The 25,165-nt window shown below is 37.9% G+C and overlaps 1 protein-coding gene across 3 annotated transcripts in view; it reads left to right on the top strand.

Moving 5' to 3' along the window:
• LOC100711195 (dehydrogenase/reductase SDR family member on chromosome X) overlaps positions 1–25,165 on the top strand; it is a 52,862-nt gene that overhangs the window by 12,093 nt on the left and 15,604 nt on the right. Inside the window, exons 1-3 of one of the 3 annotated variants that reach the window (XM_003445354.5) lie at positions 2,823–3,207; positions 5,348–5,455; positions 13,734–13,802. In XM_003445354.5, coding sequence (XP_003445402.1) covers positions 3,102–3,207; positions 5,348–5,455; positions 13,734–13,802 — 283 coding nt within the window. In that variant the 5' untranslated portion in view covers positions 2,823–3,101. Of the gene's footprint in view, positions 1–2,822; positions 3,208–5,347; positions 5,456–13,733; positions 13,803–25,165 lie in introns of those variants that run through there. The other 2 variants (XM_025903943.1, XM_005451935.4) reach the window with 2 other exon arrangements.

Raw genomic sequence — 25,165 nt, 5'->3', positions numbered from 1 at the left:
CAGGCCGGCTCGCCTTACTGACCCACAACCTCTCAGGCTGCGGGTGAACAAACACTCATATGTGCGCACAACTCATCCTCTCAGCTTGAATTCACAGCAACACATCCACATTTGACTTCACACACAGCCTCCACAGCTCAGCCTCCATCAGGGTAGTGGTGATGACACAGTTTCTTTATGTTGATGCTCATTTAACTGCCTTCCTGAGCTGACTTTAATAACTGAGGCCAACTGCATGTCACTGCAGCAGTTCTAGCCTGGCCTTAACCACTGCATACTGGGCAAGAAGCGAACTAATACTAATGATTTTCCTGCCAAGAGGGAAAAAAGGGGAAGTTATCGTGAATGCCCCAGACCTGTCTTTAACACAAATGGTTGTAATTTTATTGAAATGAGGGACAGACTGGTTGGCCTACTTTGAGTGCCAGTGATGATTCAGCTCACTCCTCGCTTGTTAGCCTGTCCGTCACTGTAGTAGGTAATCTGTTCAGATATGTAGATTATAGATGAAAATGGGCAGTCATTTATGTTTTTAAAGAAACTTTAATTTCACCTTTTGGGACAACCACTCAATCCTGGGTGGTATTTGTGAGTCAGGTGTCAATCAAATACTACACTTTTTCTGATAAATTATTAGATTTACATAAACAGTGTTCTTTCTTAAGAAGTAGAGAAAATGCATAGTCCATTACAAGGAGAAATCTTGTGTTAAAAATCTATGGAAGTAAAGGTAAGGTCTGCTTGTAAAAATATTATCTATGGCACATTTAGAGTATTATTGTCTGCCACATTATAAAAATGATCATGCCCCTCTGCCATCACCTCCTAACCGTATATTCAGCTGGGACATGTGGTTTGGTGAGAGTAGTCCTGATAAAAAGACAGGAGTGGACGTGGATGTGGCAGAGGTGGAGATGCTCAGAGACCCTACTGGGGATTAGAAATGAGTATATCAGACATCAATATATTGGACAACTATACTGTTGAAGATAAAGATGTAGCTGCCAGGCAGGAGGAAAACAGGAAGACCACAAAGAAGATCCGTGGATAGTGAAGGAGGACATCCTGAGGGTTGGTAGGGACACAGGAGGATTTTCAGTTCAATACATTTTAATTATATAGTGCCAAATCACAACAGTTGCCTCAAGGCACATAATATTGTAAGGTAAAGACTACAATATTTCAGCGACCCCACCCCCCACCCCCAACAATCAGACAACCCCCATGAGCAAGCACTTTGGTGACAATGGCAAGGAAAAACTCCCTTTTAACAGGAAGAAATCTTCGGCAGAACCAGGCTCAGGGAGGGGCAGACATCTGCCCTGACTGGGTGGGGGTGAGTATGCTAGGGATAGGGTGAGATGGAGGCAGATGATCCATTGTGGAGACTTCGAAAAGGAGAAGCCAGAAAAAGAAAAAGAACACATGAGGTTGTCAATATCGCTGCATTTTACTGTTGTGGTCACACTGGAGCCAAGCTTGAGAAAAAAAAATCAGACAAATAAAGAATGACTAAAGGTTAAGAATAAATAAAAACAAGAGTAAATAAAAACATTTTGCAAGAAATTAACCTGCAGTTATCACCTAACAATTGGGATTAGGATCTTATAAGAATCATGTTAGAAAAAAACCCATAAGGGAATAGTGGGTTTAATTTACACCATAATAGAATGAAGTTGCCATTGCTGAACCATGTATGAAACACTTTATTTAGAAGAATGAAGGTGCAGAAAAGTCAAAATGTAACACCCCTCTGAAGTCACGGGGTCTCAGGAGGATACATTTATTTTTTAAAATCTAATCTTTAATTTAAAATCTGTGATCTGTGTGATATGCTAAGAGGGTAACTGTATTTTTTGCTGTCAGCTAACAGACAAAAAAAAGTTACAAGGAATCACTTATTTAAGCTTTAATAATTCATTATGTCATCATGCTTTATGTTGTTGTCCTCTATATTTGATAGCTGCTTAAATAAGTTGGTGCTTGTGACCTCTAAGTATCACACAAACTCAGAATCACTTGAAAATCACTGTACTCCAAAGTGGCAGGTGACACAAAATGTCAGTGAAACTCATCCGATAATGCCTGAAAATGTCGTCTTGACATTTGATTCTTTGAGCCCAGTGAAATGGCCAAAGATCTGCTGCTGTAAGCAGGGGGTATTGGTCCTGATTAGAAGTCATGGGGTGTCACACAAAAGTGCCAGTAGCTTATCTCTAGAAGTGGAAAATAATTTCTCTGAAGCTGTAATCCTCACTATCATGATAGGTGCTATAAATATTTATGAGAAATTATGATGACTAAGTTATTAAATCATAAAATCATACAGCCTGTTAGTGTGCAGCCAACTTCAGTTATATCATAGTTTGTCACCTATCTAAAATAAATAAAATACCATATTTTGATTCTTTTTTAGTTAGTGCAATCAGGATTTTCACAACTCAAGTCCTACATTTCACTAATTATCACAGCAGCCTCTAATAAAAGTATGCTGGTGTGGAATCAAGCGATCCCTTGGGAAGAAAAACTGACAGGCAGACCAGAATTCACTGTTAGTTCAGACTGTAACCTTGCTCAAGAAACTTGTTCTTTTAAGCGTAACTTGGGAAATTATGGATCAGACTACTATGTGTCATCCCTCTGTTGATTTTTGTCGCGTGTGACCTGGCTGGCAGCAGTTAATCAGGGAGTCAGTGAGCTGAAGGGTGCAATATGCTGGATCTACAGATAAGGATCATACGGCACATCAAGCAGCCAAGGAGCAGCGAGGAGAACGAGTCCCCTCCATCATACACTTATTTCAGCTTTACAGCCATGTGACAGATGACTTTAAGGGATCATGATTTCAAATAGCGGCTCTACGGGGAAAAATCATTTGATAAGTCAAGCTTGTAAAATAGATATGCCAGGGAATTGTTAGTCGTCTAATTTAGTAATCTAAAAGTGGAACATAAGTTGTTAGAAGATGTGTTACGGAAGGAAGCGAGGTTGGACAACTTCATAGTGGAACGCGTCCCACAGACGTAACTGCGTCGTGGTGGTTTGCTCTGCCTCTGCACTGACGGCTCTTTCGGATACCAGCGTTACACATCCTCGCAGAGATGTTGTCTGCTTTTTGGTGTCATCTTCTGCCAGCTATAAAGCTTTACCTGCTTGGTTTAAAGGTGCTTTTGCTTCAACTGCTAAACGGACCTTTGAGGCTGCCAGGTCGGTTTAACTTTAGCTTACGTTAGTTTGACAAGTTGTTATTCAGTTGTAAGTGACAGCACGGGCAACCAAGTTGTAACCAATGAACGTGGGTGCATTATAGTTAGCACGAGTTATCTATCATTCATTACTACATGTAGAGGTCATTTACTATGTTGCACTTGCACATGTTAACACGATGCTAGCTATGTTAGCTAGTTTGTGTTAAGCTCAAAACATAAGCGAAAAAAAGGATTACCTGTCGTCTTGTTTATGCTGAATTCAGCCGAATAATTAACGATTCCGTAGAACATCAACGTGTCCCTTCCAAATTTTCTACGATTGCCACCAAGCTTTGTGAGGTTAAATGTGCACTTTTCATAATGCTGTCTGGCCTAGTCTGCTCGTCGCCCAGAGACAGCGCAACTTAATTTTGTTGCAGACATCTGGTTAACTACACCTAAACTATAACCATGTTTTTATTTTAGGTGTATTTATTTATTATTATTATTATTTTACTGAAATAAAAATAAAAAATAGACTTCAGAAGTCATCAAAACTGAAATTATATTGCTAACTTAGAAAAATAACCAGAATAAAATGAAAAATACATTGTTTTTAGATTTTTTAAAATCTAATTTATTTTTGTTCTTTTGCAATGTGGTTAACATAAGATCAGGAGGCACTGGTGCAATGATTTATTCAGACTGAGTTTTCTGAATGAGTTCTGCAAACTTGTTGCTCTGGATAAATACTGTTCACTCCACAATAAATAAAAACTAACACTGAAACCATTAAAATTTACTTAAAATTGAGCATTTTAAAAAATTCAAACTAAACTGCAAAGTGCCAGAATTGTGATACAAACCTGATGTTTTACTGAAACAGCATATTCATATAGGAATTATCCACACATCTATAGATGAGCAACTTGAATTATTCTACAATTGAATTATCGACATTACTAGATTGATGAACACTGGTTTGTGTCATAGCACTGCTATACTTAATTTAGTAGTACCTTCGACATAGCTTACACAAGAGACCCACACTGTTGCCAGCATCTGTCGAGGTTTCGCAGACCTGTGACCACTAACCATGAGATTTAACTTGGATGTAGGATCAAGTGAATAAAACCCCAGTCATACATGTCTAGACACCGGTCCGCAACTACCACTCGCAAGTGAGAATCATGTATCCTCTTTGGTCATTTGTATATTTCTGTGGATGTATACAAACACTAGCTAGCTGCTCTCTACGCTGTAGTGAAGTTGAAAAGTGTGATGTGGACTTGCCTTCAAAATAAAAGCTGTGCCTTTTTTAAACCTGTTGGCTGCAACACTGAGACACAACTTTTACTTTTAGGGCAAACCTTTGAAGATGTTTCCAGTTTGTGTCACACTCCATCAGGTGTTACTACCTGCTAGTAGACAAATATGAAAAACTATGTGCAACTGTGACAACTAGCAACTAAAGCAATCTGCTAGCAACTGAAGCAATCACTAGGAGGTTTTTGGTGCAGGCCCTTCTTTGCAGTCAGTTTCACCTAGCAAGAAACAGAAACCACTGCCGACCAATCCGGAAATACATATTTTTCCTCAGCATCTAGTGGTTGTATCACATCCAATGTGGCAGACTCTTCCAGTCTTCTTGAAAATTGACAGGAAAAGGTATAGGAAGAACTCATGTGTTCTCTGGAATATGAACTGTAACTACATAATATATTATATGTTACTGGTGGAGTATAAGGTGAACAATATCTGCTGTCAGTTGTTTTCTGATATTTAACTCTGTTAATTTGAGTGTTATATCAGTGTTTCACTTTTCTGATTAAAATAAATCAAAACCTGATGGTCTTCACACATTTCTTAAAATGCTTTTTTTTTTTTTAATTTATTGAACACTTCTTCTATTTTGCATTTAATTAAGGTCCCTTTCTGTTATTATTTTGTTGCCACTTAACCCATAAAGTAACTTAAGTAAAGAAAGAAAGTAAAGTTGTTATTCAGTACAATGGAAATAAAAAGAAAAAAATACTACAAAAAGCCCATGTGATTTTTACTGAGTTGTCATCTATAGAAACATCAGCCTGTCCTGAAGACGCTTCCTTATCAAGTGACATTCTCTCTGATATCTGTGTCTCCTCTTCTGCTTCTGCCAGTGATGCCCAGACAAGATGGCAACGTTGCCATAGTGACAGGAGGAGGCAGGGGAATTGGTTATGAAGTAGCTCGCCACTTGGTCAGACTCGGGGCACATGTTATCATAGGTACTGTATCAAGCACGTCAACACCGATATGCAAACAGCACAAACACACATGTTTTCCCTAAAGGCTGGCTTGTTCACGTACATAAACATTAACTGCACAAATAGCTATAAGAGATGTGGCCTAATACTGGAGAAAGTAAGACAAAAAAATGATGTTTCAAAAGATTAACCTCAGTGTTAGGGAGTATTCAAACCGCAGGCTCACTCAATTTCTTGATTCACACACTCCTTTAAAAATTCTGATCTCTTTCTCTGTTGGTCCTTGATTTTCTTCATTTTGAAAATTCTTTTCTTCTTTGCATTTTATGAACTTTGTCAGGCCCAAACTTTGGGATATGTCACATTATATATGCCTCAGCTTTCCAGAATCTCCATTACAATGCAGTAACAAATACCCAATGTGGTCTATAAACCTCTGTTAATATCTGTTAAAACATGCACCAATGTCTCATTAAGGTTAGTTCCTTTGATAAGTGCTTTTATTTTACATATCACACAATTACCCAAAATGTACATTGTGTGTATGGTGTGTAGCTGCGTGCAACAACAAACTGGATAGTTCAGTCTGCAGGTGGAAAAGTGCTGGCACGATAACCTTGTCTAACCACATAAGATGGCGAGAATGCCTCAATTACTGCTAAACAGACTTAAATTAGTTTTTAAATTGCTGTGCAGCACAAACGTAGGGTGTGTCTAGAGCAGTGAATCCAAATGGACTCACCATTTGTTAGATTGAGGTAAGGTATGCTAATGGATGGGGTGATACACATACTAGGTCCAGCTGCTGCAAATGAGCTGTCAAAGTGTCTTCACCTTACATTCCAATCAAAAGAAGAACCGATGGCCGATATGACTACAAGAGTACTTTGAAAGTTTGGTTTGCCCTTTGGTGTACTCTGGGCAACAAAAAATAGTTTGAAAATGACTGGTGTAGAGGAGGAAATGTCAGTATTTTTTAGTTGAGTCTCTGTTAATCTTGGCGATTTCTGAACAAGGCACCGTAGTGATAGCGAAGGATTATATTGACTTTTAGCAAGTACCACATATTGATTGCAGCATAACATGATCTACTGTGGACCACAAACTGTATATACATACTGAGATCGCATACACGGCTGTTGCACATGAATCAATTAGAGGCAAATATGCATGTGTGTAAGTTGAAAATATTTAAGTTTCCACAAAAAATCTGTCTCGCATTGTGTTGCAAAAGCCTCCTGGCTAATAATCTCTCACAGACTGTGGATTTTCTTCACTCCACAGAAAATCAAAAAAGGAGAACTAGCCAATTGTCAGCTGTGTGATTTAACTTAATTTTTATAGTGAAAAGGAGGAGACTAAGAAAAATAAGCAAATTTACAGAAATTCTGGGTACGTTCTGAGAATATCTTAGTATTTGAGCCCAGTTAGAAGTTAGTAGTTCTCAAACGAAACTTTGCTTAACGTTTGGTCTGAAAACAGAAGCACAGACATTATGGTCAGTGTTCTGCCTTCACCATCATCCCAAAGCACCAGTGAAGCTGAATGATGAGGTGTCCATGATAACATAAAATCTATTATAGACTGATCAAACCACAGCTGTATAATACCCAAGGCTTCCTCTGTTTGTCTACTTAAAAGTGTACTGTTGTCAGAAACCCTCTTGACACCTCATTGATTCATGCTAAGGGTTGGAATAGCTTCACAACAGTTTGTTTTCATCATTAGAAAATGTGTGTGATTTTTCACTGTGAGGAGATTTAAAGACTTTCGGGGCTTCACTGGGATTAAAGGGCTGTTATCAAATTGGGTGTTAAAATGCAAATTCAAGGATTATGACAGGCTTTTTTGCATAAACAAAGTCTGCTATTGTTCCATTATTCATTTAGCTATATTTATTGTGGGAAGGTAAATGCAGTAGAAACAAATGTTAAAAATGCTTCACGTTACAGCTTCTTTAAATATCTATGTAAAAATGTATTTCATGCAAAAAATACAAAAGTGAATTTGAACGTGTAGGCATGGCAAAATATGCAAAAGAATGTCATTCCAGAAGTAGTTTGTTGAACTGAATATAGTTTAACATAACAAATGATGTGCATTGTTCTATTTTTAAAGTAGCAACCATCAAAGGGTTGGGGGAAAAAACAGATAAAGGCTGTGAGATAATAGCAATTTAGAAGTCTGTATATTTATGTGTACTGTATATAAGTAATCAATTCCAGGTTTTCTATCATGTGGCATGTCCCTTTTTTCATTTCATGTGCCACATGTCCCATGCCACTTTTGCTCTACCTGCCTAGAACCACTTGCTAGAATAAGTTGATCACTACAACACTAATGTGATAATAAATTTGTCATTAACAGTCCAGCTCCTTTTCACTTCCATAAGTCTCCTTTTGTGTGAGATACAACTTCTTTCTGGGAGCATAAAAATATTATCTGTGGTTCTTGTTGTAGATTAAGGCTATCTTCACATACACACACACAAACAGGTTTTTTCTTTTTAATGAAACTTTTCTGCTTTTGAGTCTTGTCCACATGAGCATGAAACACATGAAAACAAAAAAGGCAATATCAACAACTTTCAGGAATATGCAAAAGCAACAGGTGTTGATGTAACCCAGCTGTATCTAAATGTCAGAAGGCAATCAGAAACCTGAGCAAACAATAACATGCTCCATAGTCTGATGTCAGAGAAATGTTCCAGACCTCATCCACGCTTAAGCTTATAAACTGAGTTCCTGAAAATCCAGTTTTTCAAAAGCTTTGTTGACCTAAAATTTATGTTTGTGTGGGCAAAAGGCCAAATCTTACACATTAGTGATTTCTGAAGTTTTCAGAATATTAGAGGAAGAGTAGTAATATCCTGGATGTGCAAAAAGTCTTGAGTCACCTCGTATTTATTTTATTCCCAAGGAACCAGACTTCTTTGTAGACGTTTGCACTAGTTCAGAGTTTTTCTGACTATGGAGCATAAGAAAGGCAGCTAACTCAAGTGATGAAACAGTGCTCTGTCTATACTTAACAGACCAATTTTAAATAGTACTTTTAGGCACTTTGTTAGTAGCAGCCATTCTCATTTCTTTAATTGAATTCATGAAAAAATGCCAAAGATAACTGTTTCACAAGCATAAAACAGTATTTTTGCAACAAGGCAATTCGCAAAAAATCTTTAGCCAAAAACTTGGCATATTTTGGCATGGACTTCACTGTGTTCTTAAATAAAATGTGTAAACTGGGCAAGTTGAGGACAGATGGAAAAAATGGCAGTCCTTAAAAGGTATTTAAAGCAGATAAACTGTTTCTTAAAGTCATGTCCTTAAGAAATAAGAAGAAGCAAAGACCTGAAACAGGAACTGAGAGATTAGTTCAGTTCATCTACCCTTTGCTGAAGCCTCATCAGAGGAGCCTCTGAGTGGAAGGATGGCTGTCAAGAAGCTATTCTTAAGCAGGGAAACAGAGAGAAAAGGCTGACGTATACTAAATTACACAAAAACTAAAGGACCAAAAAAACAATAAGTGAGTCTTATGGAGTGTTAAATCTATATTTTACATTTTTGGTTTAAATTGTCATCAGTACATATGAAGGAGGTCAGGAGGGATGTCCAACCGTCAATGTCTACAGTCATCGGTAAAACACAGTGGAGGTGCTGTTATGGTTTAGGGCTGAATTTCAGTCGTGGTGTTCGAAATCTTTTTAAAATGTATCTAATTATAAACATAGGAAAGAACCAGCAGACTTTGATCAACCATGCAGTACCATCTGGAAATTGTCAGATTAGCAGCTGCTTTATTTTTCATCATAATAATGATCCCAAACAGACTATCAATGTGGGAAACGGATATCTGCATAGAAAAAAATACAATGGAACACTATAAGTCATGGTTTGGAATCCAGAGCCTGGACCTCAGCATTATTGAAGCAGTGTGGGAATATCTTGACAGAATGTTATGGGGTTCGATTTCAACTCACTCTTCAAAGACTGGTCATAAATCATGAAATTATTTGGTTAAATTGGTGCTTTTTTCTTTCTTTTTTACATTTATAACCTATATTAGGTGCTGAAGTTAAACACATTTGAGATGCCGTGCACAGAACAGCAAAATCTTTTTCATGAAACCGACTTCCAGGGTGAGACTACATTTTCTATTCTGTCCACGAGTTTAAAAACTTTGAAGAAAACTCTGCTTTATTCATTCAGAGTGTATAGCGCAAAGTCAATGTCAGAGTATCCTTGGAGACGGTTTGAGCAGAACATAAATTAGATGTGAGCACCATGTGTGTGGGATTACACTCACAAAATCAATCATACCAGAACTCGGTTAAGTGTCTGTTGTAGTCCCAGACAATCCTATGTGTACCGAAGTTGATCCCACAGCTGATGACTCTGAGTGTATCTCCATTTCAAATATGCCAACTCTTTGAGGTAATTCATGAAGTGAGAGTATTTATGGTAAAGTGGATCCCTCTCTAGTAATGTAGCGGATGCATATTTCAGGTGGAGTGGTAGCATAGTATCTGTGTGAAGCCAGTTAATGGCTTAAGCCTTTGAACTGTCAAACACCGGAGTTGGGTATTAAAAGCATGCACTTGTGCTTAAAATACATTTCACTAGGTATTGGATTAAAATGATGCGGTCCAGAGCATTTTTTAAGATAAGATAATGAAATTTAAATTAATCTTTGCCATGGAAGACTTTGCTTCTTGGAAAGGTTTTTATAATTTCTTTATAGTTCGAGGAGGTGGTTGAAACGGATGACTTATATCGAAATATATCAAATAGAATAACTGACTAAAGCAGACTGAAGGTTTTCATACCACTCTGCTGGTAACAAAGACAAAATCTGGCTCATACGTAGCACATGATGCACAAATCAGTTTGCAGGTTAAACAAATAAAATATTTTACTCTGTCTCCCCAAGTACGCTCATTCCCAACTACTAATTTGCCTGAACTGCAGCTCAGAATAACAGTTTCATATACCAGGATTGGATGCAGTCTCTTTACTGTCAGCCATTTTACCGTCTCTCATTTTATTGACACCTACCCTACCTTTAAGTGAGAAATCCCTTTGTGATTGGCTGTTACTTGCTAACAGAAGGTTTGAATGGCAGGTGGGTGGAGCAGCTGGGCTTATATCCAGAGCTGTATGCCTGAGGTGACATATTAAGGTTAACCCTTCTCTGTATCATCATACAGATCCAAGAGCAGAAGAAAGGAAAACTTGGAAACTGAGCATTTACAGCAGCATAAAGCCTGAGCTTTGGCTAACAAGTATTTTTAGTTTATGCTATGATTAAGCATCTGTACATCCATTCCCAGTTCATAAAAATCGCAACTTCTTCTAGAGTATTGGTTAGAATTTCATCAAACTTGTTGCTATCCAGATAATCCTTTGACCCAAATTGAGTGACTGAGCCCATAAACTCAGCAGAAAGCTCATGTCTGAAAGCTGTTTTTCTATAGAGTTCTATAGGATGACAAGTCTGTATAACCACAGGTTTTGCTCCCTGGTGGCCATTAAATAAATTGCAGATTTAAAGCACTTCCACATTGGTTTGACTTTTCAGACCAGAATCTATGTCCATCTTTTCTAATGTTTATGGGGAAAGCACAACAGGCCCAATGCATCCATGAGATTGTCAGTAGTTGGCAGTGTACGGTTAACTATTATTCCAGGTCTTGCTCAGTTTATCCATTTGTTGAGTTGCAGCAAGAATATGTCTGTGAATTAATTAGGTTACTTTTCCAACACCCATCCCAAAATATTTAGTAGGCAAACTATTTCCTTGGGGCACGTCTTTTAATCAGTAGCTATTTTAAAGAAGAGCTTTGTCCAGAAGCAGTTGTGAAGAGATGTGTATTCAATTATATGCAGCGTTCTTAGTGAGTGTTGGCAAATGGGCAGAGAAGCCTGCTGGAGGGGCACTAGTGCGTTTGAAAAAAAAAAATCTGTTTGTGTGAGATCAGGCTGTTCCTGTCCTGAATGTGAGTGTTTGTGTGAGCCATGTGGCACGTCACTCAGAGAAGCTGCATCCTTCAGCCCTGCCTGAACAGCGGTGCATCAGGGTAAATGATGCTGTGCCCTTGAAAAGGTCTACGTGATAATCCAAGATAAGTGTGTCTATGTGTGTGAGCAAAGCGGAAATGAGCGTGTGCAAATAGGCTATTTGTGTGTACAAGTTTGTGCGTGTGTGTGTGCGTGTCTAGTCATGCGGCTTGTATGTCAATATGCGGCAAGTCCTGACATTTGACAAATGGAAACCAGCGTATGTTCACAGTGTTTTGTTGATCAATATTTTGTCAATTGACTAATCAATTAAGCAACTAATTGTTGGCACTAATTGTTTGCACTGAGAGTATAATTGTGTCTTTGTCCTTTTATTTGTCAGAGCCTGTGTTTGTGCAACTAACTGGGCTTTGGAATGATTTATTTTTTAAAAATATTGAGTCAGTGAATTACACCAGCTTCATGTTTCTCTTATTTGTGTGTTTTGCTTACACTTTCTATTTTATTTATTTCTTTATTACCTAACAAAGAGAAGTCGTTCATTTATATGCAAATGTCCTCAAACAGCAAATCTATCCCGAGTCTGCATCAGTGACTGCATTTTTTATTCTTCAGAGCATTTACTTGTGTTAAGCATATCTTTTGTACTACATCTAACGATAGCAACAGTCATCTTTTTAACACCATGGAAATTGAATTGAGCTGAATGACAGGACATTAAGTTCCTTAATTTACCCTACGTTCAGCATAGGGTGTGTGGTAAATTATTTTTATGAAAGAGCTGTTAAAGCCCCTTGCTCCTGTTGCACTGTGAAAGGAAAACGACTTTAAAGACTGCTATGATAAGAGCATATCAGGGACTTTTTCACTGTGAGAACTGGTTTATTAAAATGATATTGTCCATATGGAGATAATATATTTATTACAATGATCTTAGAAGGCAGCACATGATATGTATCTCTCTGCGTATTTTGTCTTGTGCTTCTGGAGCATGTAAATTAATCTGAACAGTACATTCAATATGGAAACAAAATAGAGAGCTGTGGATCAGTGTGTTTAAAGGTCTTGTGTTTATGAGGTTATAACTCAGATCTGATGTTGTAGATGGTATTACACGCCATTTTCAGTTGTCACTGAGCACTGTGTGAATCTCGTTTTCCCCCACCAAGTACAATAAAACAAGTAGGATGCTAAACAAATTTATTAGACCAGCTGTCATAGAACACAAAACACAAATATTTTCAAAGAAAAAAAATATTCAGAACACAAAACGACGTGATTGTTTATCAGGCAAATAACAAACCCAGTTTTCATTTTTTTGCTTAAATTTGAGGCAGACTGGAATTCTCTGAGAAGTCAGAAATTAGTCAAGCATAACATTCATATACTAAAACTAATTTTGGTGTTCAGGAAGCAAGTAAATTACTGTAATTTGGCATCTTAAGCAAAAAATAATAATATGCATCACTGTATTTTCTGCTATTTTTTGTAAAACACTGAATTGGAAAATTCCTGAATAACAAGAATGAGGAGCTTGTGCATCGTGGTTGATAAATCATTGCAGAAACGTTGTAGAAAATTTGGGGCAGCTGTGGTATAAACATTATATTGGATTGTGGTCTAATAAATTCCTTAAGCACCATATTTTATCCATTTATTTTGCCTCTACCAAATAGCTTTTTAAAATATGCAGCACTCTGATATTTCTTCTGATATTTTTGGGATCAAAATACTTATTATTATAAAAGTGTGCTCCCCACTTTCCTGTCTGGCTATGCTGCCTTGATCCAGTGATGGTGCAAAAAAGTATCTTTTGACTGATTTCATATTCAGAATGGGACTTTACAAGCATTAAAACAAGCATTATCGGTCTATATACTGTAAAGATAATTAGTTTGTGTTACCTTAAAAAAATGTGATTTTTCTTTGGCTAAAATCTCTTTGGTGAAGTGTCCTCATATAGCTTGTTTGAAGTTAGATGGTACTTTCATAATAACTCATACTTTTAATAATATTGTACTTTCTTTACAGGCTTGCATTTAAAGTCTTTACTGAAAAAGTAGATGTATTGAATCAGAAGCCTTGTTAACATTCCTAATTTCTGAAGGGCTAAATTTTTGCACTGAGTGTTCTTTCATTCGAAGAACCTTTCCTGGAAATGTGTTTTTATAAGATGAAAGACTGACAAAAAAAGAAAAGCTGTATTTTTTTATAAAAAGCCTCCAAGGGCTCGTCATATATTGTATTCATTTGTGTGTGTTTGTGTGTGTTTCCTTCTCTTTGAGGTGGGAGAGATGAGCAGGAGGGTCTTGCAGCTGTCAGAAGGATCTGTGAACACTACAAAGAGGCCAAAGGTAACATTGCAAACATTAAACGCATGCACACACAGACAGACACACGCATGCGTATGCACAAATGTTGTTTTTTTTTAGCAAGCCACTGTTTGAAGATAAAGGAAAGAGCTGCTGTAGTGTGCCCCGTAGGCTTTTTTCCAGTCTTTACCAAACATACACATGATTTCACAGTTGCAGGTAAACCTGAACACACACAACCACACATACATGCAGTGTCAGGAGTGTTGTAGATCCACTGTAACGAACATGAGGAGGAAAATGATGCAAAAGGATGTGAAGATAATGATAAAAAGTGCTAAACCATTAGCTGTACCATTTTTTATCCTAATAAAATAGGAAAAAAGAATGAGGAGGTGGAAGAACATAGGAAACACAGAGGTGGTGATGAAAATGGGAAGAGACAAATAATAGTAGAGATTTATCACTTCATCGACAACAGCTTACAGGGTTCTCTTTTTAAATCCCATGTTGAGAAATTGATTCGGCTGACCTTCACATCACCATAAATTCCACTATAGTGCCGTGACTAAGAAGACTGTACCAAATAGCCTTGAGATTTTACCACCTCGTAAGGTGCGTCAGTTGCTGTTTTATTAAAGAGGTGTTCCAAGATTGGTACGCTTGCAAAATCAGGCTTTAGATACTGGCTGTAATATTTGGGGCATACTAGAGCTACTTATGCTTTCCTTTATAAAAGTACAGTTTTTAAATATTTTTTTATGTAAAAAAAATACTCTCAAAAACTAAAACAATGTAGTCATTTTACTTGTTTTTGGATCCAGAACATGTGTGGTAGTGCCACATTTGTCCAAAGCTATTAAAAACACTTTGGGTTAGCTACACCATTACACTGTGTAATGATACTGTATGTTCAAATGTTTCCAGTTTTTCCAATACCTGATGATTGGATGATACGTTCATGCTTATTTACTGCACTTACTGTGAGTTTTAAGCTTTCGGGACCTTGAGCTAACAGAAAAAAGCTGTACGCTGTTTGTCCTGTCAACAACAAACTTTATAGGATTTGTATGAAAAATACATTTACAGGTTTATCCTGTGTTTCTTCATTTATTCTTGAGATGCTTCTAAGGTAAATCGTGAACACTTTGTAGAGGACATGGACATGTAGCACATGAAAACTAATATTAAAACCGTGCCCATGCAGGAAACGATGCCACAACGAGACACCATAGAAAGTAAATGACATTCCACTAAATAACTGCTGGTGACAGGAAATGGACCAGCAATTCCAGGCAAGCAATTGAAACAAGTCGTAACAATGCAAATGAAGAATTTTGCTGTTTGACTTATGATCTGGCAGTAAATACATTAGAGGGTTACCTAGGCAACCAGACCCTGGATTGCCTGCAAACGGCCGGCCTTCAGTTGCAAAGCAATAAGCGTGTGTGCAGGTGAAGATGTCTTTTTTGTCAGATTCCAAATGGTAAAACACTGATCTTTAGACTTACTGTTGTAAATTGTCATTCATGATGACCATGAAATATGGTACAGTATTTAGAGGTAATGCTTCCAGTTGGGAAGGGGGATCTGGTTTATCTTGCTTGGCCTTGCACTGAAGAGCAACAGAAGGCTGGTTGACTGGGTCCCTGCTTGTGTGTAAGTGGCTGTCAGGTACAGAGACAGCGGCCATGTAGCCGGTGTCATTGAAGTCGATTTCCCGGGACGGAGCCGTGGTGGAATTGATTACTTCTTTTGTAATTGGCAGGCACTGAAGCATAGGGGACAAGGGGGTGTCTGTAGCCAGATGCTTATGCACTGAATGAGAATGTGCTGATTGTGTATGCGTATGTGTGTGTGTGTGTGTATGAGACTATTTGAATGAGACAGTAATGGATTCTCATTAGTATGTGAGGCAGGAGCTTTAAACATCTCTGTCCAAACGCCCTTTGGCATCCTTCCCAGCCTGTGTACATTTGTCTGTTATGAGAAATGGGAGACAGCTCATAATACATAGGCTGTGGAGGTGATTCTCTAACTGGGGACTTGGCTAGACAAGTCCAGGTCCCTTAGGGTGTTTCAAGGTGTCACGAGTGACAAAGTGTTTTATTTCACAATCTCAATGTAGAGCACTGTGCAAAAGTCTTGAGCCACCCTTCATTACTTGATATTTTGCTTCCAAGGAGACAGATTTTTCTTGTATTAAAAAAAAAACTGTGCTTGAGCAACAGATCTTCAGGCTTTTTGACATTGGCTGCTTTTTCACTTATTTTCCATGCAGTCCCTGTACCTAATTCTCAGAGGATTTTTTTTTTGTTTGTTAAGCCACTTAACACTTACTTTGTTACTAGCAGCCTGTCACATAAACACATAATTTCTTTAGTTGAATCTAACAAAAAATGGCAAAACATAGTTTGACAGGCTTAAATTTGTATTTTTGCACAATGTGACCAACTAGATAATTCCTTAAGAGCTATTTGCTGAAAACTTGTCATGTCTTGGCATCATCTGTACTATATCCTTAAAAAAATATCGGGAAACTGGACAAATGGATGTAAAAAGAAGATGTGGCAGGCCCAAAACATTTTCTACAGCATGTGAACAATATTTCAAAGTCTTGTGCTTAAGAAAAAGCAGTTGGCGCTTTAGTTGATCCACCTACTGTTTGCTGAAGACTCATCAAAAATGGTCTTAGTGCTAGGATGGCTTTTAAGAAGCCATTTGTAAAGAAAAGAAATGGGAAGAAATGGCTGAGGTATAAATCCGAAATCTTTGGTTCAAATCGTCATGAGTATGAACAGAGGAGGTCAGGAGACAGAGGTACGACAGTGAGTATGTGCAATCATCTGTAAAACACAGTGGAGGGTCTGTCGTGGGGTGGGGCTGTGGTTATTTAGCCTGTGGTGTTGGGATCTTCCATCCATCAATGGAAATGGAACACTATTAGTCAAGGATTGCCTACAAGAGTTCAGGTTTTCAATAAATCTCAATAAATCACTGTATATATTTCCAATTTTCCTATAAAAATATAAAGAAATGATGAGTGGCTCAAGATTTTTGCACATTATTGTAGAATAACTTTATGCCCTCAGATTTTATATATAGATATATAATGTAATTGACAGTTTAAAAAGCAGTTTTTTAAGGGGCCGTGGTGAGCAATCTTTTTCATGCCATCTTTATAAAAGCAAAATTCCTGTTACACAAAAAGCACCCTAAATGTAGATAACACATTCTGCTTGTTAATCCATTTTTAAAAACACTGAAACAATTCTACTGAAGAAACAGGTTTCCATAAATGGCAGTATGTTTTAGGTCAGTCCATCCATTTTCTACGACTTACTGGGTACGGATTCTGAGGGGAGCAATCTGAGCAGAGATGTCCAGATCTTTCTCTCCCTGGCCACTGCCTCCAGCTCTTCTGGGGGGACACTGAAATGTTCCAATTCTGGCTGAGAGACATAATCTCCCAGGCGTTTCATGGGTCTGCTCCAGATTCTCCTCTTGGTTAGATATACCCAAAACACCTCGCCTAGGAGGCACCCAGAGGCATCCTGGCCAAATGCCCAAACCACCTCAACAGGCTCCTTTCAATGCAAAGGAGCAGTGGCCCTACTCTAAGTCCCTCCTGGATGACTGAGCTCCTCATCCTACCTCTAAAGGGAGAGCCCAGACCACTTCACAGGAAGTTCGTTTTTGCTGCTTGTATCTGCAGTCTCATTTATTTGGTTACTACGTGCCATTGGTGGGCAAAGGTGAGGGTGGGAATGTACTAGATCAACCCGACTGATTACCAAATCATCTGTAAAAAGCGAACGTGAGTCTAAGGCCATCAAAAAGTGCATCCTAGGAATTTTGGTTGCATCTAGAAATTCTGCCATAAACAAGTTTGACTTGTTGCCGGCAATGCAGACCAGGGTCTGACTGTGAAGGATTGTAACAATGGGCATGATACTTCATACTTCAGAGAAATCCACCAGAGGACACCCCGAGGGATATAGTTAAATGCTTTCAAGTCTACAAAATACTTGTAGAGTGGCTTGGCAAATTCCCACACACCCTCAAGTATACTTAAGAGGTTAAAGAGCTGGCCCAGTGTTCCACGACCAGGACAAAAAAAGCATTGTTCTTCTCAGCAAAGTTTATGTATTATTAACTGTCTGCTCTTTTGAAAGGTGTCACACAGCCGTAGGACCATGCATTTCACTATTCAGTGATGTTATTCGAGTGTTTGTAAGCAGAGGGATTTTTAACATTTGGTTTAATGTGTAAAGGTGTTTTTGGCCTATTTGGAATCATGTAGCAGTACATTGTGCACTCTAAAGAGGTAATGTCCCTAGGAAACCTCTAGCAAAATCCTGTGGAAATATGCTAATGATTTTGGACTGCACCTGGGCGCGAGACAATGAAGCTTAGAGCGTTTTACTTTAAATTATGAACACGCGCACACACACTCACTGGGAGATGCAGGGTATTTCTGTGTCTTGCCACAGGCAGCGCTGTCTGCCCACTAACTTTAGTCACGGTGCACTTGAAAGTAACACATTGTGCCTCAAACCAAAGGCCTAGATTAGCAGTGTGAAACAGGGGAACCTATGTGTGTTTGTGTCTGCTTAGCACACATTCAAATTTCTTCCAGCTTAGGTAACGCAGCTGCTGCCTTCTTACAAAAAACATTGTTGTTTTACCTAAGCTCTTTAACTCTAAACAGAATTTAAGTGCAATGGGATGTTCATAAAAGATTGACCTTGTTAGTGCGCGTTTGTACCTCAGGGATTGTTACGTGGTTATAAGCGTGATATTGTGAATAATTTTGAACAGCGCTGCACGCTGGACTCGACCAGCCAGCCTCCTCTCTCCTACATCAGCTGAATAAGGACGTCTGTGGAAGAACTAAGACTGGCAGGCTGCCCAGTCCTAATATTCTTGGATTTCACTTTGTTGTTTATCAGATTTAAAGTCAAACTATTTATATTTCCCCGCCTGGGTCCCGTAAGAGGTTTTCTTCGGGGAAGATAGTTCATTTATCTTTTTAGTCAGAAAATATTGTTGATGGGTAGAGCTGATTGGTCAGAAAATCAAGGGAATTTCTGACTTGACACTGTACTGTGGTATATTAAGAACAAAATATTTTAAATAAATAATGAAACTAATGAGGGAGTGCAATGCAAAAATCAGTCTTTTCATGCCAAGGTATTTACTGTCACCTTTAAAGCATTGAGTAATGCAAGATCTCCGGCCTGTTGACGAGCAGAAGAGAAATTTAATGTGTTTACCACTGATGCATTTTAATATCAGATTTAGGTGTAATCCAGCTTAATCAAATCTACTGTAGTCAAAATCGGGACACAAGATGCATGTTAGAGCCAGGTGGGAAGGGAGGATTTGGGGTAAGAGAAGCAGGCTGTCCTGACATAATTTTTTTCTTTTTCACTGTGTTGCTCTTTTAGAATTGTTTGGCCAAGAAACTGAATAAAAAAATGAAAATTAAGAATATGCTGCAGAGTGGAGGGAGGTTTACTGTGATATTGCAAGTTGGGCATGCGTTGACTCACATATTAATTACCTGCTGTTCATGATTTAGACTGGAATTAGTGTTTGTAGGATATGTGTATATATATATATATATATATATATATATATATATAGTGTGTGTCCCAAGAGGTTAGGTTTCACTGGATCATTTTATATTATTAACATTGTCTAAATATATTTACAATTGCATGTTGAGGTGGTTTCTGTTTTGCAGAAAAATGGCAATCAGAACCCCCAGATCCTCTATAATTTCCTGGATTGATATGACAATGCAATTTAGCCACTCCAGACATACTGTGTTGACTGTAGCTTTGCAGCAGAGCATGTCAGAATGAAATTTGAATGGACATTTCTATTGCATGCCTAGCCTACATATTCTAATCACAGTTGGAGCACGCTAGTTCAGACAGGATTAATTAGCAAAATCACTTTGAGTTTGGAGCAGCTAGCCTAACAATATTCATGTTAAATGAAAGCATAAGAAGTTTTTGGAAGTTTTTAAATCACTTACTAATTTTTTGTCTCCTTTCCAGTATAAGTTTAAGTTAAACTGAACAGCTTTTCAATTACTTTTCATGATTTGATTCAGGCTAAATCAATAGTATAAGCACTGTTTTTTGTTTTCTGTATTAGTGTCCTAAAAATATACAATGTTAGTTTTAGGTTTTAGGTACAAAATCTCTTAGATTCTCTGTATACTGGCATCACAAGCTACTTGGAATCTACAGTAACCACAAGCCCCATGAAGATAGTGCTTCCTTCCGCCGTTTGCAATTACTACAGAAACTCTAAAGAACAAGGACCCTTTGTTTCAGTTTTTTGTGTTGCTGATGTAATTTTCTGATAGTGGTAAGCTAGTGCTACAGACCCAACCTTCACTTTTAGGTATTGGGCCCTTTGGAGTAATTTATAGTGTTGTTAAAGGTAAAAGCTGCGACTGAAGAAAACATCTGACGTGTCAGACTACAGATGATGCCCTGTGCGGCATCTTTGCTGTTCCTAGAACAGCTCTCTCCTGGAGAGAGATCTTGGATGTTATTCTTGGAATTTGCTGGAGCTCCTCTCCCAGTTTTGGCATCAGAGTGACCACTGTTGCCTTCGCTCTAGCTCCTCCCTTGGTATTTCTCAAGCTACTCATGCTCATTCTTCCTGATGTTGCTATTGCTTAATATTGCTAAAAATATACGGCTATAACAGAAATGGAGATAGATTGATAGCGTGTCTCCAAACAACAGTATGAATCACATTACCTTTACACATTAACCTACATTTTGTAGAGGCAGCCTGCTTTTCTCAAATACATGTAGGTCAGGCATATATACCTCATTTTCAGTCCAATTTGGATCCATTAGGCTCAACAATTTTTTTTCCTGGTTTGTTTGTTTGTTCACTGATATGACCATTATAGTGATGGGTGGTAAAAAAAACGATGGTTTGAATTTCCCTTTAATTTTGTAAATTTAGATTACGCTCATCCTAAAATAAATACATAAAATTGCAAAACATAGAATTAACATAAAAAAACACCTCTGCTAAACAGTTGTGTTTTTTAAGTAAGGTTGTGTATGTAAAAACTGAGGAAATTCAGTTTAAACTGTTACCAAAGGAATTTCAATCAGAAAGGGTTTTATTTTTTTCGACAGCTCTTATGCTACTGTAGTTACTCTGATTGTGCACTGATGTGGCAGAATCCATTTATAATCACATTTAGTGTTCAAAATTACAGACACAATTGTGCCTTTCCATCCACTTGGGACTCTAAGAGCAGCTGGTTGAGATGAAAAAGGGGAAAGGGAAGGTGATAGTTCACAAGCTTTAGAAGCAGCGTCAGAAATGGCTGCTCTGCCATGAAACAATCCTTTGACTTTTGATCCCCTTAAGACTTCAATTCATAAATGTGAAACCTAACGTTCAAGGGTCGTTGTGTTTTTTGTGGGCAAGAATGAAGCATGCTACAAATGTGTTACTGTTTTATGAAACTAATTGTAAGTAATACATTCATCTTGTTTCAGAACTGTTTCATATGCAGATATAAATTATTTATGGGTCTTTTTAAGTTACAGTAATTCTTGGATGTGAATAACTAGAAGTCAGCTGTTATTATTATCTTTTACTTATTTACACTTGTGCTTTCCCAGCTGTAACATGTTGAAATGTCTTCATTTTAAAAAGGTCTGAGATTGTTATTTAAGGTATTTTGTCTCATTTGAAATCAGCATTAAAATTACTTTACTAATTATTTTAGACCTGCCTGTGTCAGCTTTGGCAGCTTTTACTGGAACTGAGTCCCGTCATCGTCTTCCAACCTTATTCTCATAGCAAAGTTGACTGTTTTCAGTACTTTTTGGTTTTTAATTATGCACATGCACCAATTCTGCACCAGTGTCATGCTGTATGACCAGCTCGCTGTATGGCCACATGCTCGTCTGTTTAGATAACTGAGGCAATCTCATTAAACTGAAAATAGAAGTACTGTAGAGCAACAGTTTTAGTGAGTTAATCCAAAAGAAAAGATTAAAATGAGGGACAATTTCATACTTTGAAATTGCAAATTACATTAATGGAACGGATAAGAGGCTAAATTATGCAAAGCCAGAAAATGTAGAGATAAAATACAGACTATCTGCATTGAATAAATATTCTAATTTTAAAATACAATAATGTACAAGGTACCTCCACCTATAAAAAGTACAACTTCATCTAATTTAAATTAGAGTGTTGTCACCTTGAAAGACAGGGTTGTTTCAATGTCCACCTGTGGACCACTTCTGCTGCTCCTACTACATTTGAATGACTCTTTGGATGTCCCAATCTTACTGCTTGTACTTGATCACCATATATGTTCTGTTCCACTGTGTAAAATTGCCAACTTCAATTTCATTTTTAGGAAGAGGATTAAGATTTGGGGAGTCAAATCCAGCAAGCAGGAACTCACATGCTGTTTGGTTTTGGCCAGACGTGGTGCTGTGTATTATGGCAATGCCGTGGAAAGGACATTGTTTAGGAGCCTTGTGGGTTTTTTCGGCTGCCAGCTTGCAAACCTAAGCCGTGCTGCCGTGTTCTTTTTAGAGAGAAGAGGCTTTGTTCTGGGAACCCTTCCAAACAAGCTGCACTTGTTCAGTCTTTTTTTTACTTCAACTGTCATGAACTTTAACATTTAACTAACTGAGGCCTGTATAGTCGGTCCACTCACTGAAAGATTGTTTTGACAGAGCTGAATACTTCAGACCAGCAAACTGCCAAAACTCAGCTTATGGTTAGTTGATCAGTTAATCAAGTATGGAAGTAGTAAGGGTAAACTTAGTTTTTCACATGATTACATAGAGTACTGTGAAAACTATTTTTCCCCACAGCTGTAGTTTAGTTCAACAAAGAAGTCATGTTTGCTCTCTGCACAAGTACAGGTCGATAGTGAAACGGCACAGGAAGACATCCCTGAAGGGCAAAGAGAGTGAATTTAAACTAGGTAAGGTGTTTGCTTTTTATAGGCAGAATCACAAACCTTGATAATCGCTCTTCATGGAGGACTTTCATGGTTATTTTCATGACTTTTTGCTTAGAAACAAACTGTTATGTCATCTTTTCTTGATTTATTTATTATCTTTGTCATCTACTATTCAGGAGTAATACAAAATTAACAACCACTTCATTATCTCACTAAAACTACTTTACTTAGTTTACTTCCTCCACATTTTACAAGTTGCAGCTCATTTAAGATAAACAGTGAATGAGTCAGCGAGTAGATCCGGTACAACGCCTCCAAAGGTATTTCATCCCGTCATGTTTTAAGACATTAGCGATTGAGTGAGCGATTGAGTCAAGGAGCCTGAGTGTTATAGAAAATCCTGGGGTGCAGGCCCACGCATGATCAATGGCATTTCACTCCCAGTGGGCTTTCTAAATACGACTGGGTTTTCTGAAAGGGCTCAGTCTCAAGAGGCCCCATTCAAGATGACAAGAGAGGACTGACGGGCATGGCACGCACACACATATACATACACACACAATTCTCCTGCAACACGTGCACCTGTTTTCAGGCTAATGCGCATGAGCACACACTCTTACTAAGACAAATTTGTGCTCACGGTCACTCTGATGCACACACCGGGTTTGTTCTTATTATTTTCTCCTCCTTTCTTTCTTTTTTTTCTCTCAGACACACACAGTCAGCAGGAGGTGAGTAGCGTGGCTTGGAGATAAGACTGCTATCAGACCTTCATCAGGAACAGCTGCACTCTCATCTGTCTCAGCAGCCCTTTTCTTTATCAGTTCCATCAACTCGTCCTCCCTGTGCTCTCTCTGTCCTCTTCCTGTCTTTGTCCATTATATTTGAGACATTAGAGGCTTACCTGAGTTCTAAAGGAAACAATACATTATTTTATAGATATTTGAAAGACACAAGGCTTTACTTTGAATTGAGGGATATATTATTCACAAACCATGTGAATAATCCTGAGGCTTCATGCAGCTTGAGTCTTGCTTGTCAGAATGTGTAAGCTTCTACTTTCAAATTCTCACTGTAATCATAGGCTTATATCTTATATATCTCATGATATAATAAAAACACAATCTGTCCTTAGCTAGTCTTAAAATTAAATCAATACAACCTCAAGTGAAGTATGAAAGACGGCCTGTTACATGATGTCATGATTTATTTATTATCTAACCTCGATTCTGTTTCCATCCAAATTAAGAAGGTAAGTAGCAGCCAGGCGCTTCTAATCAAATGCACTTAATTAATTGATGAGCAGAAAATGTGATCACCTCAATAAAAGAAGATGTTTTACTATTCTGCTATGGTGGGAGCTTAGGAACCTTATAAACGCCTGCAAACCTCAATGACATGAAACAGCGTTGTAAAGTCCAGAAAACAATGACCTTAAGTTATTGCTGCTAAAAATGTTCTGCAGGCTTTTGAATCAGGGGGTTAACTTAGTTTTTCCACACACTGCTTCTGCATTTTGGCTTAGTTTGTTCAAATAAATGACACACAGTAATATGCCATGTGTTAAGGTTAGGTATTTACCTAAAATCAAGACCTGCTAAGGACGACATATTTCGCATTAATACCTTAAAATTAATAGATGGTCATTTTTTAAAATTTACATTTACATTATTACATATTAATGACACGAAGATAAAAATTGCATTCCACTGGACATTCCACCTAAGACAAAAAATGCAAAACAATTTCAGCCATGTAGAGTTATGAGTCTGCAGATTGCAGAGAGTAAGAAAAACAATAATGTGATGGGGGCACTAGTATATATTACTTTGCTATTAGAGTAATGTATTCATTTTTGTGTATATTTTGTGTGTCACATTTCTGTGATCAACTCATTTCTCCGTTGCTTTAAGCCAGTGAACCCAAAATAGGATTTCTGTTTTAGCATTTAATGGAACAGGATTGTTTACTTTTCAAGAATATTTCCCATCTAGAAGTGCTGAGAAATGCACTCAGAGGATGGTAGAGGGTTAAAGAACAATTTAAAACATTTCTTGCTGGAATGAGATTTCAATTTGCTGCTGAAGATTAGAAGTGAGTCAGCAGTCGTGTCTGCAGTGGGAAGGTCATTCTACAAATGTAGAGTCTGTAAAAAAGGAAAAAAGAAGAAAATGTATCTATCTTTTTGTTTTTGCACCATTAAATGAAGCAGAAGCACCACAAAAACGGGGAAAGACTAAATAAAACTGTTCCCGATAAACAAGAGAAGTGACCATTAGGGGTCACTTCTATATTACCCACCATTACAAAGGTATTACTATACAGAGATTTTGCACTATTCAGTACATTGCATGACAGTCATATATGCCTCATTGTGGTATCTGTAAAAAACAGTAGAACTTTTAATCAGGGCAGTTAAATGGCT

The sequence above is a fragment of the Oreochromis niloticus genome, linkage group LG16 (assembly GCF_001858045.2).
Source record: "Oreochromis niloticus isolate F11D_XX linkage group LG16, O_niloticus_UMD_NMBU, whole genome shotgun sequence".
In the NCBI taxonomy this organism is placed as follows: domain Eukaryota; kingdom Metazoa; phylum Chordata; class Actinopteri; order Cichliformes; family Cichlidae; genus Oreochromis; species Oreochromis niloticus.
This window is presented reverse-complemented; position numbering and strand designations above follow the sequence as displayed.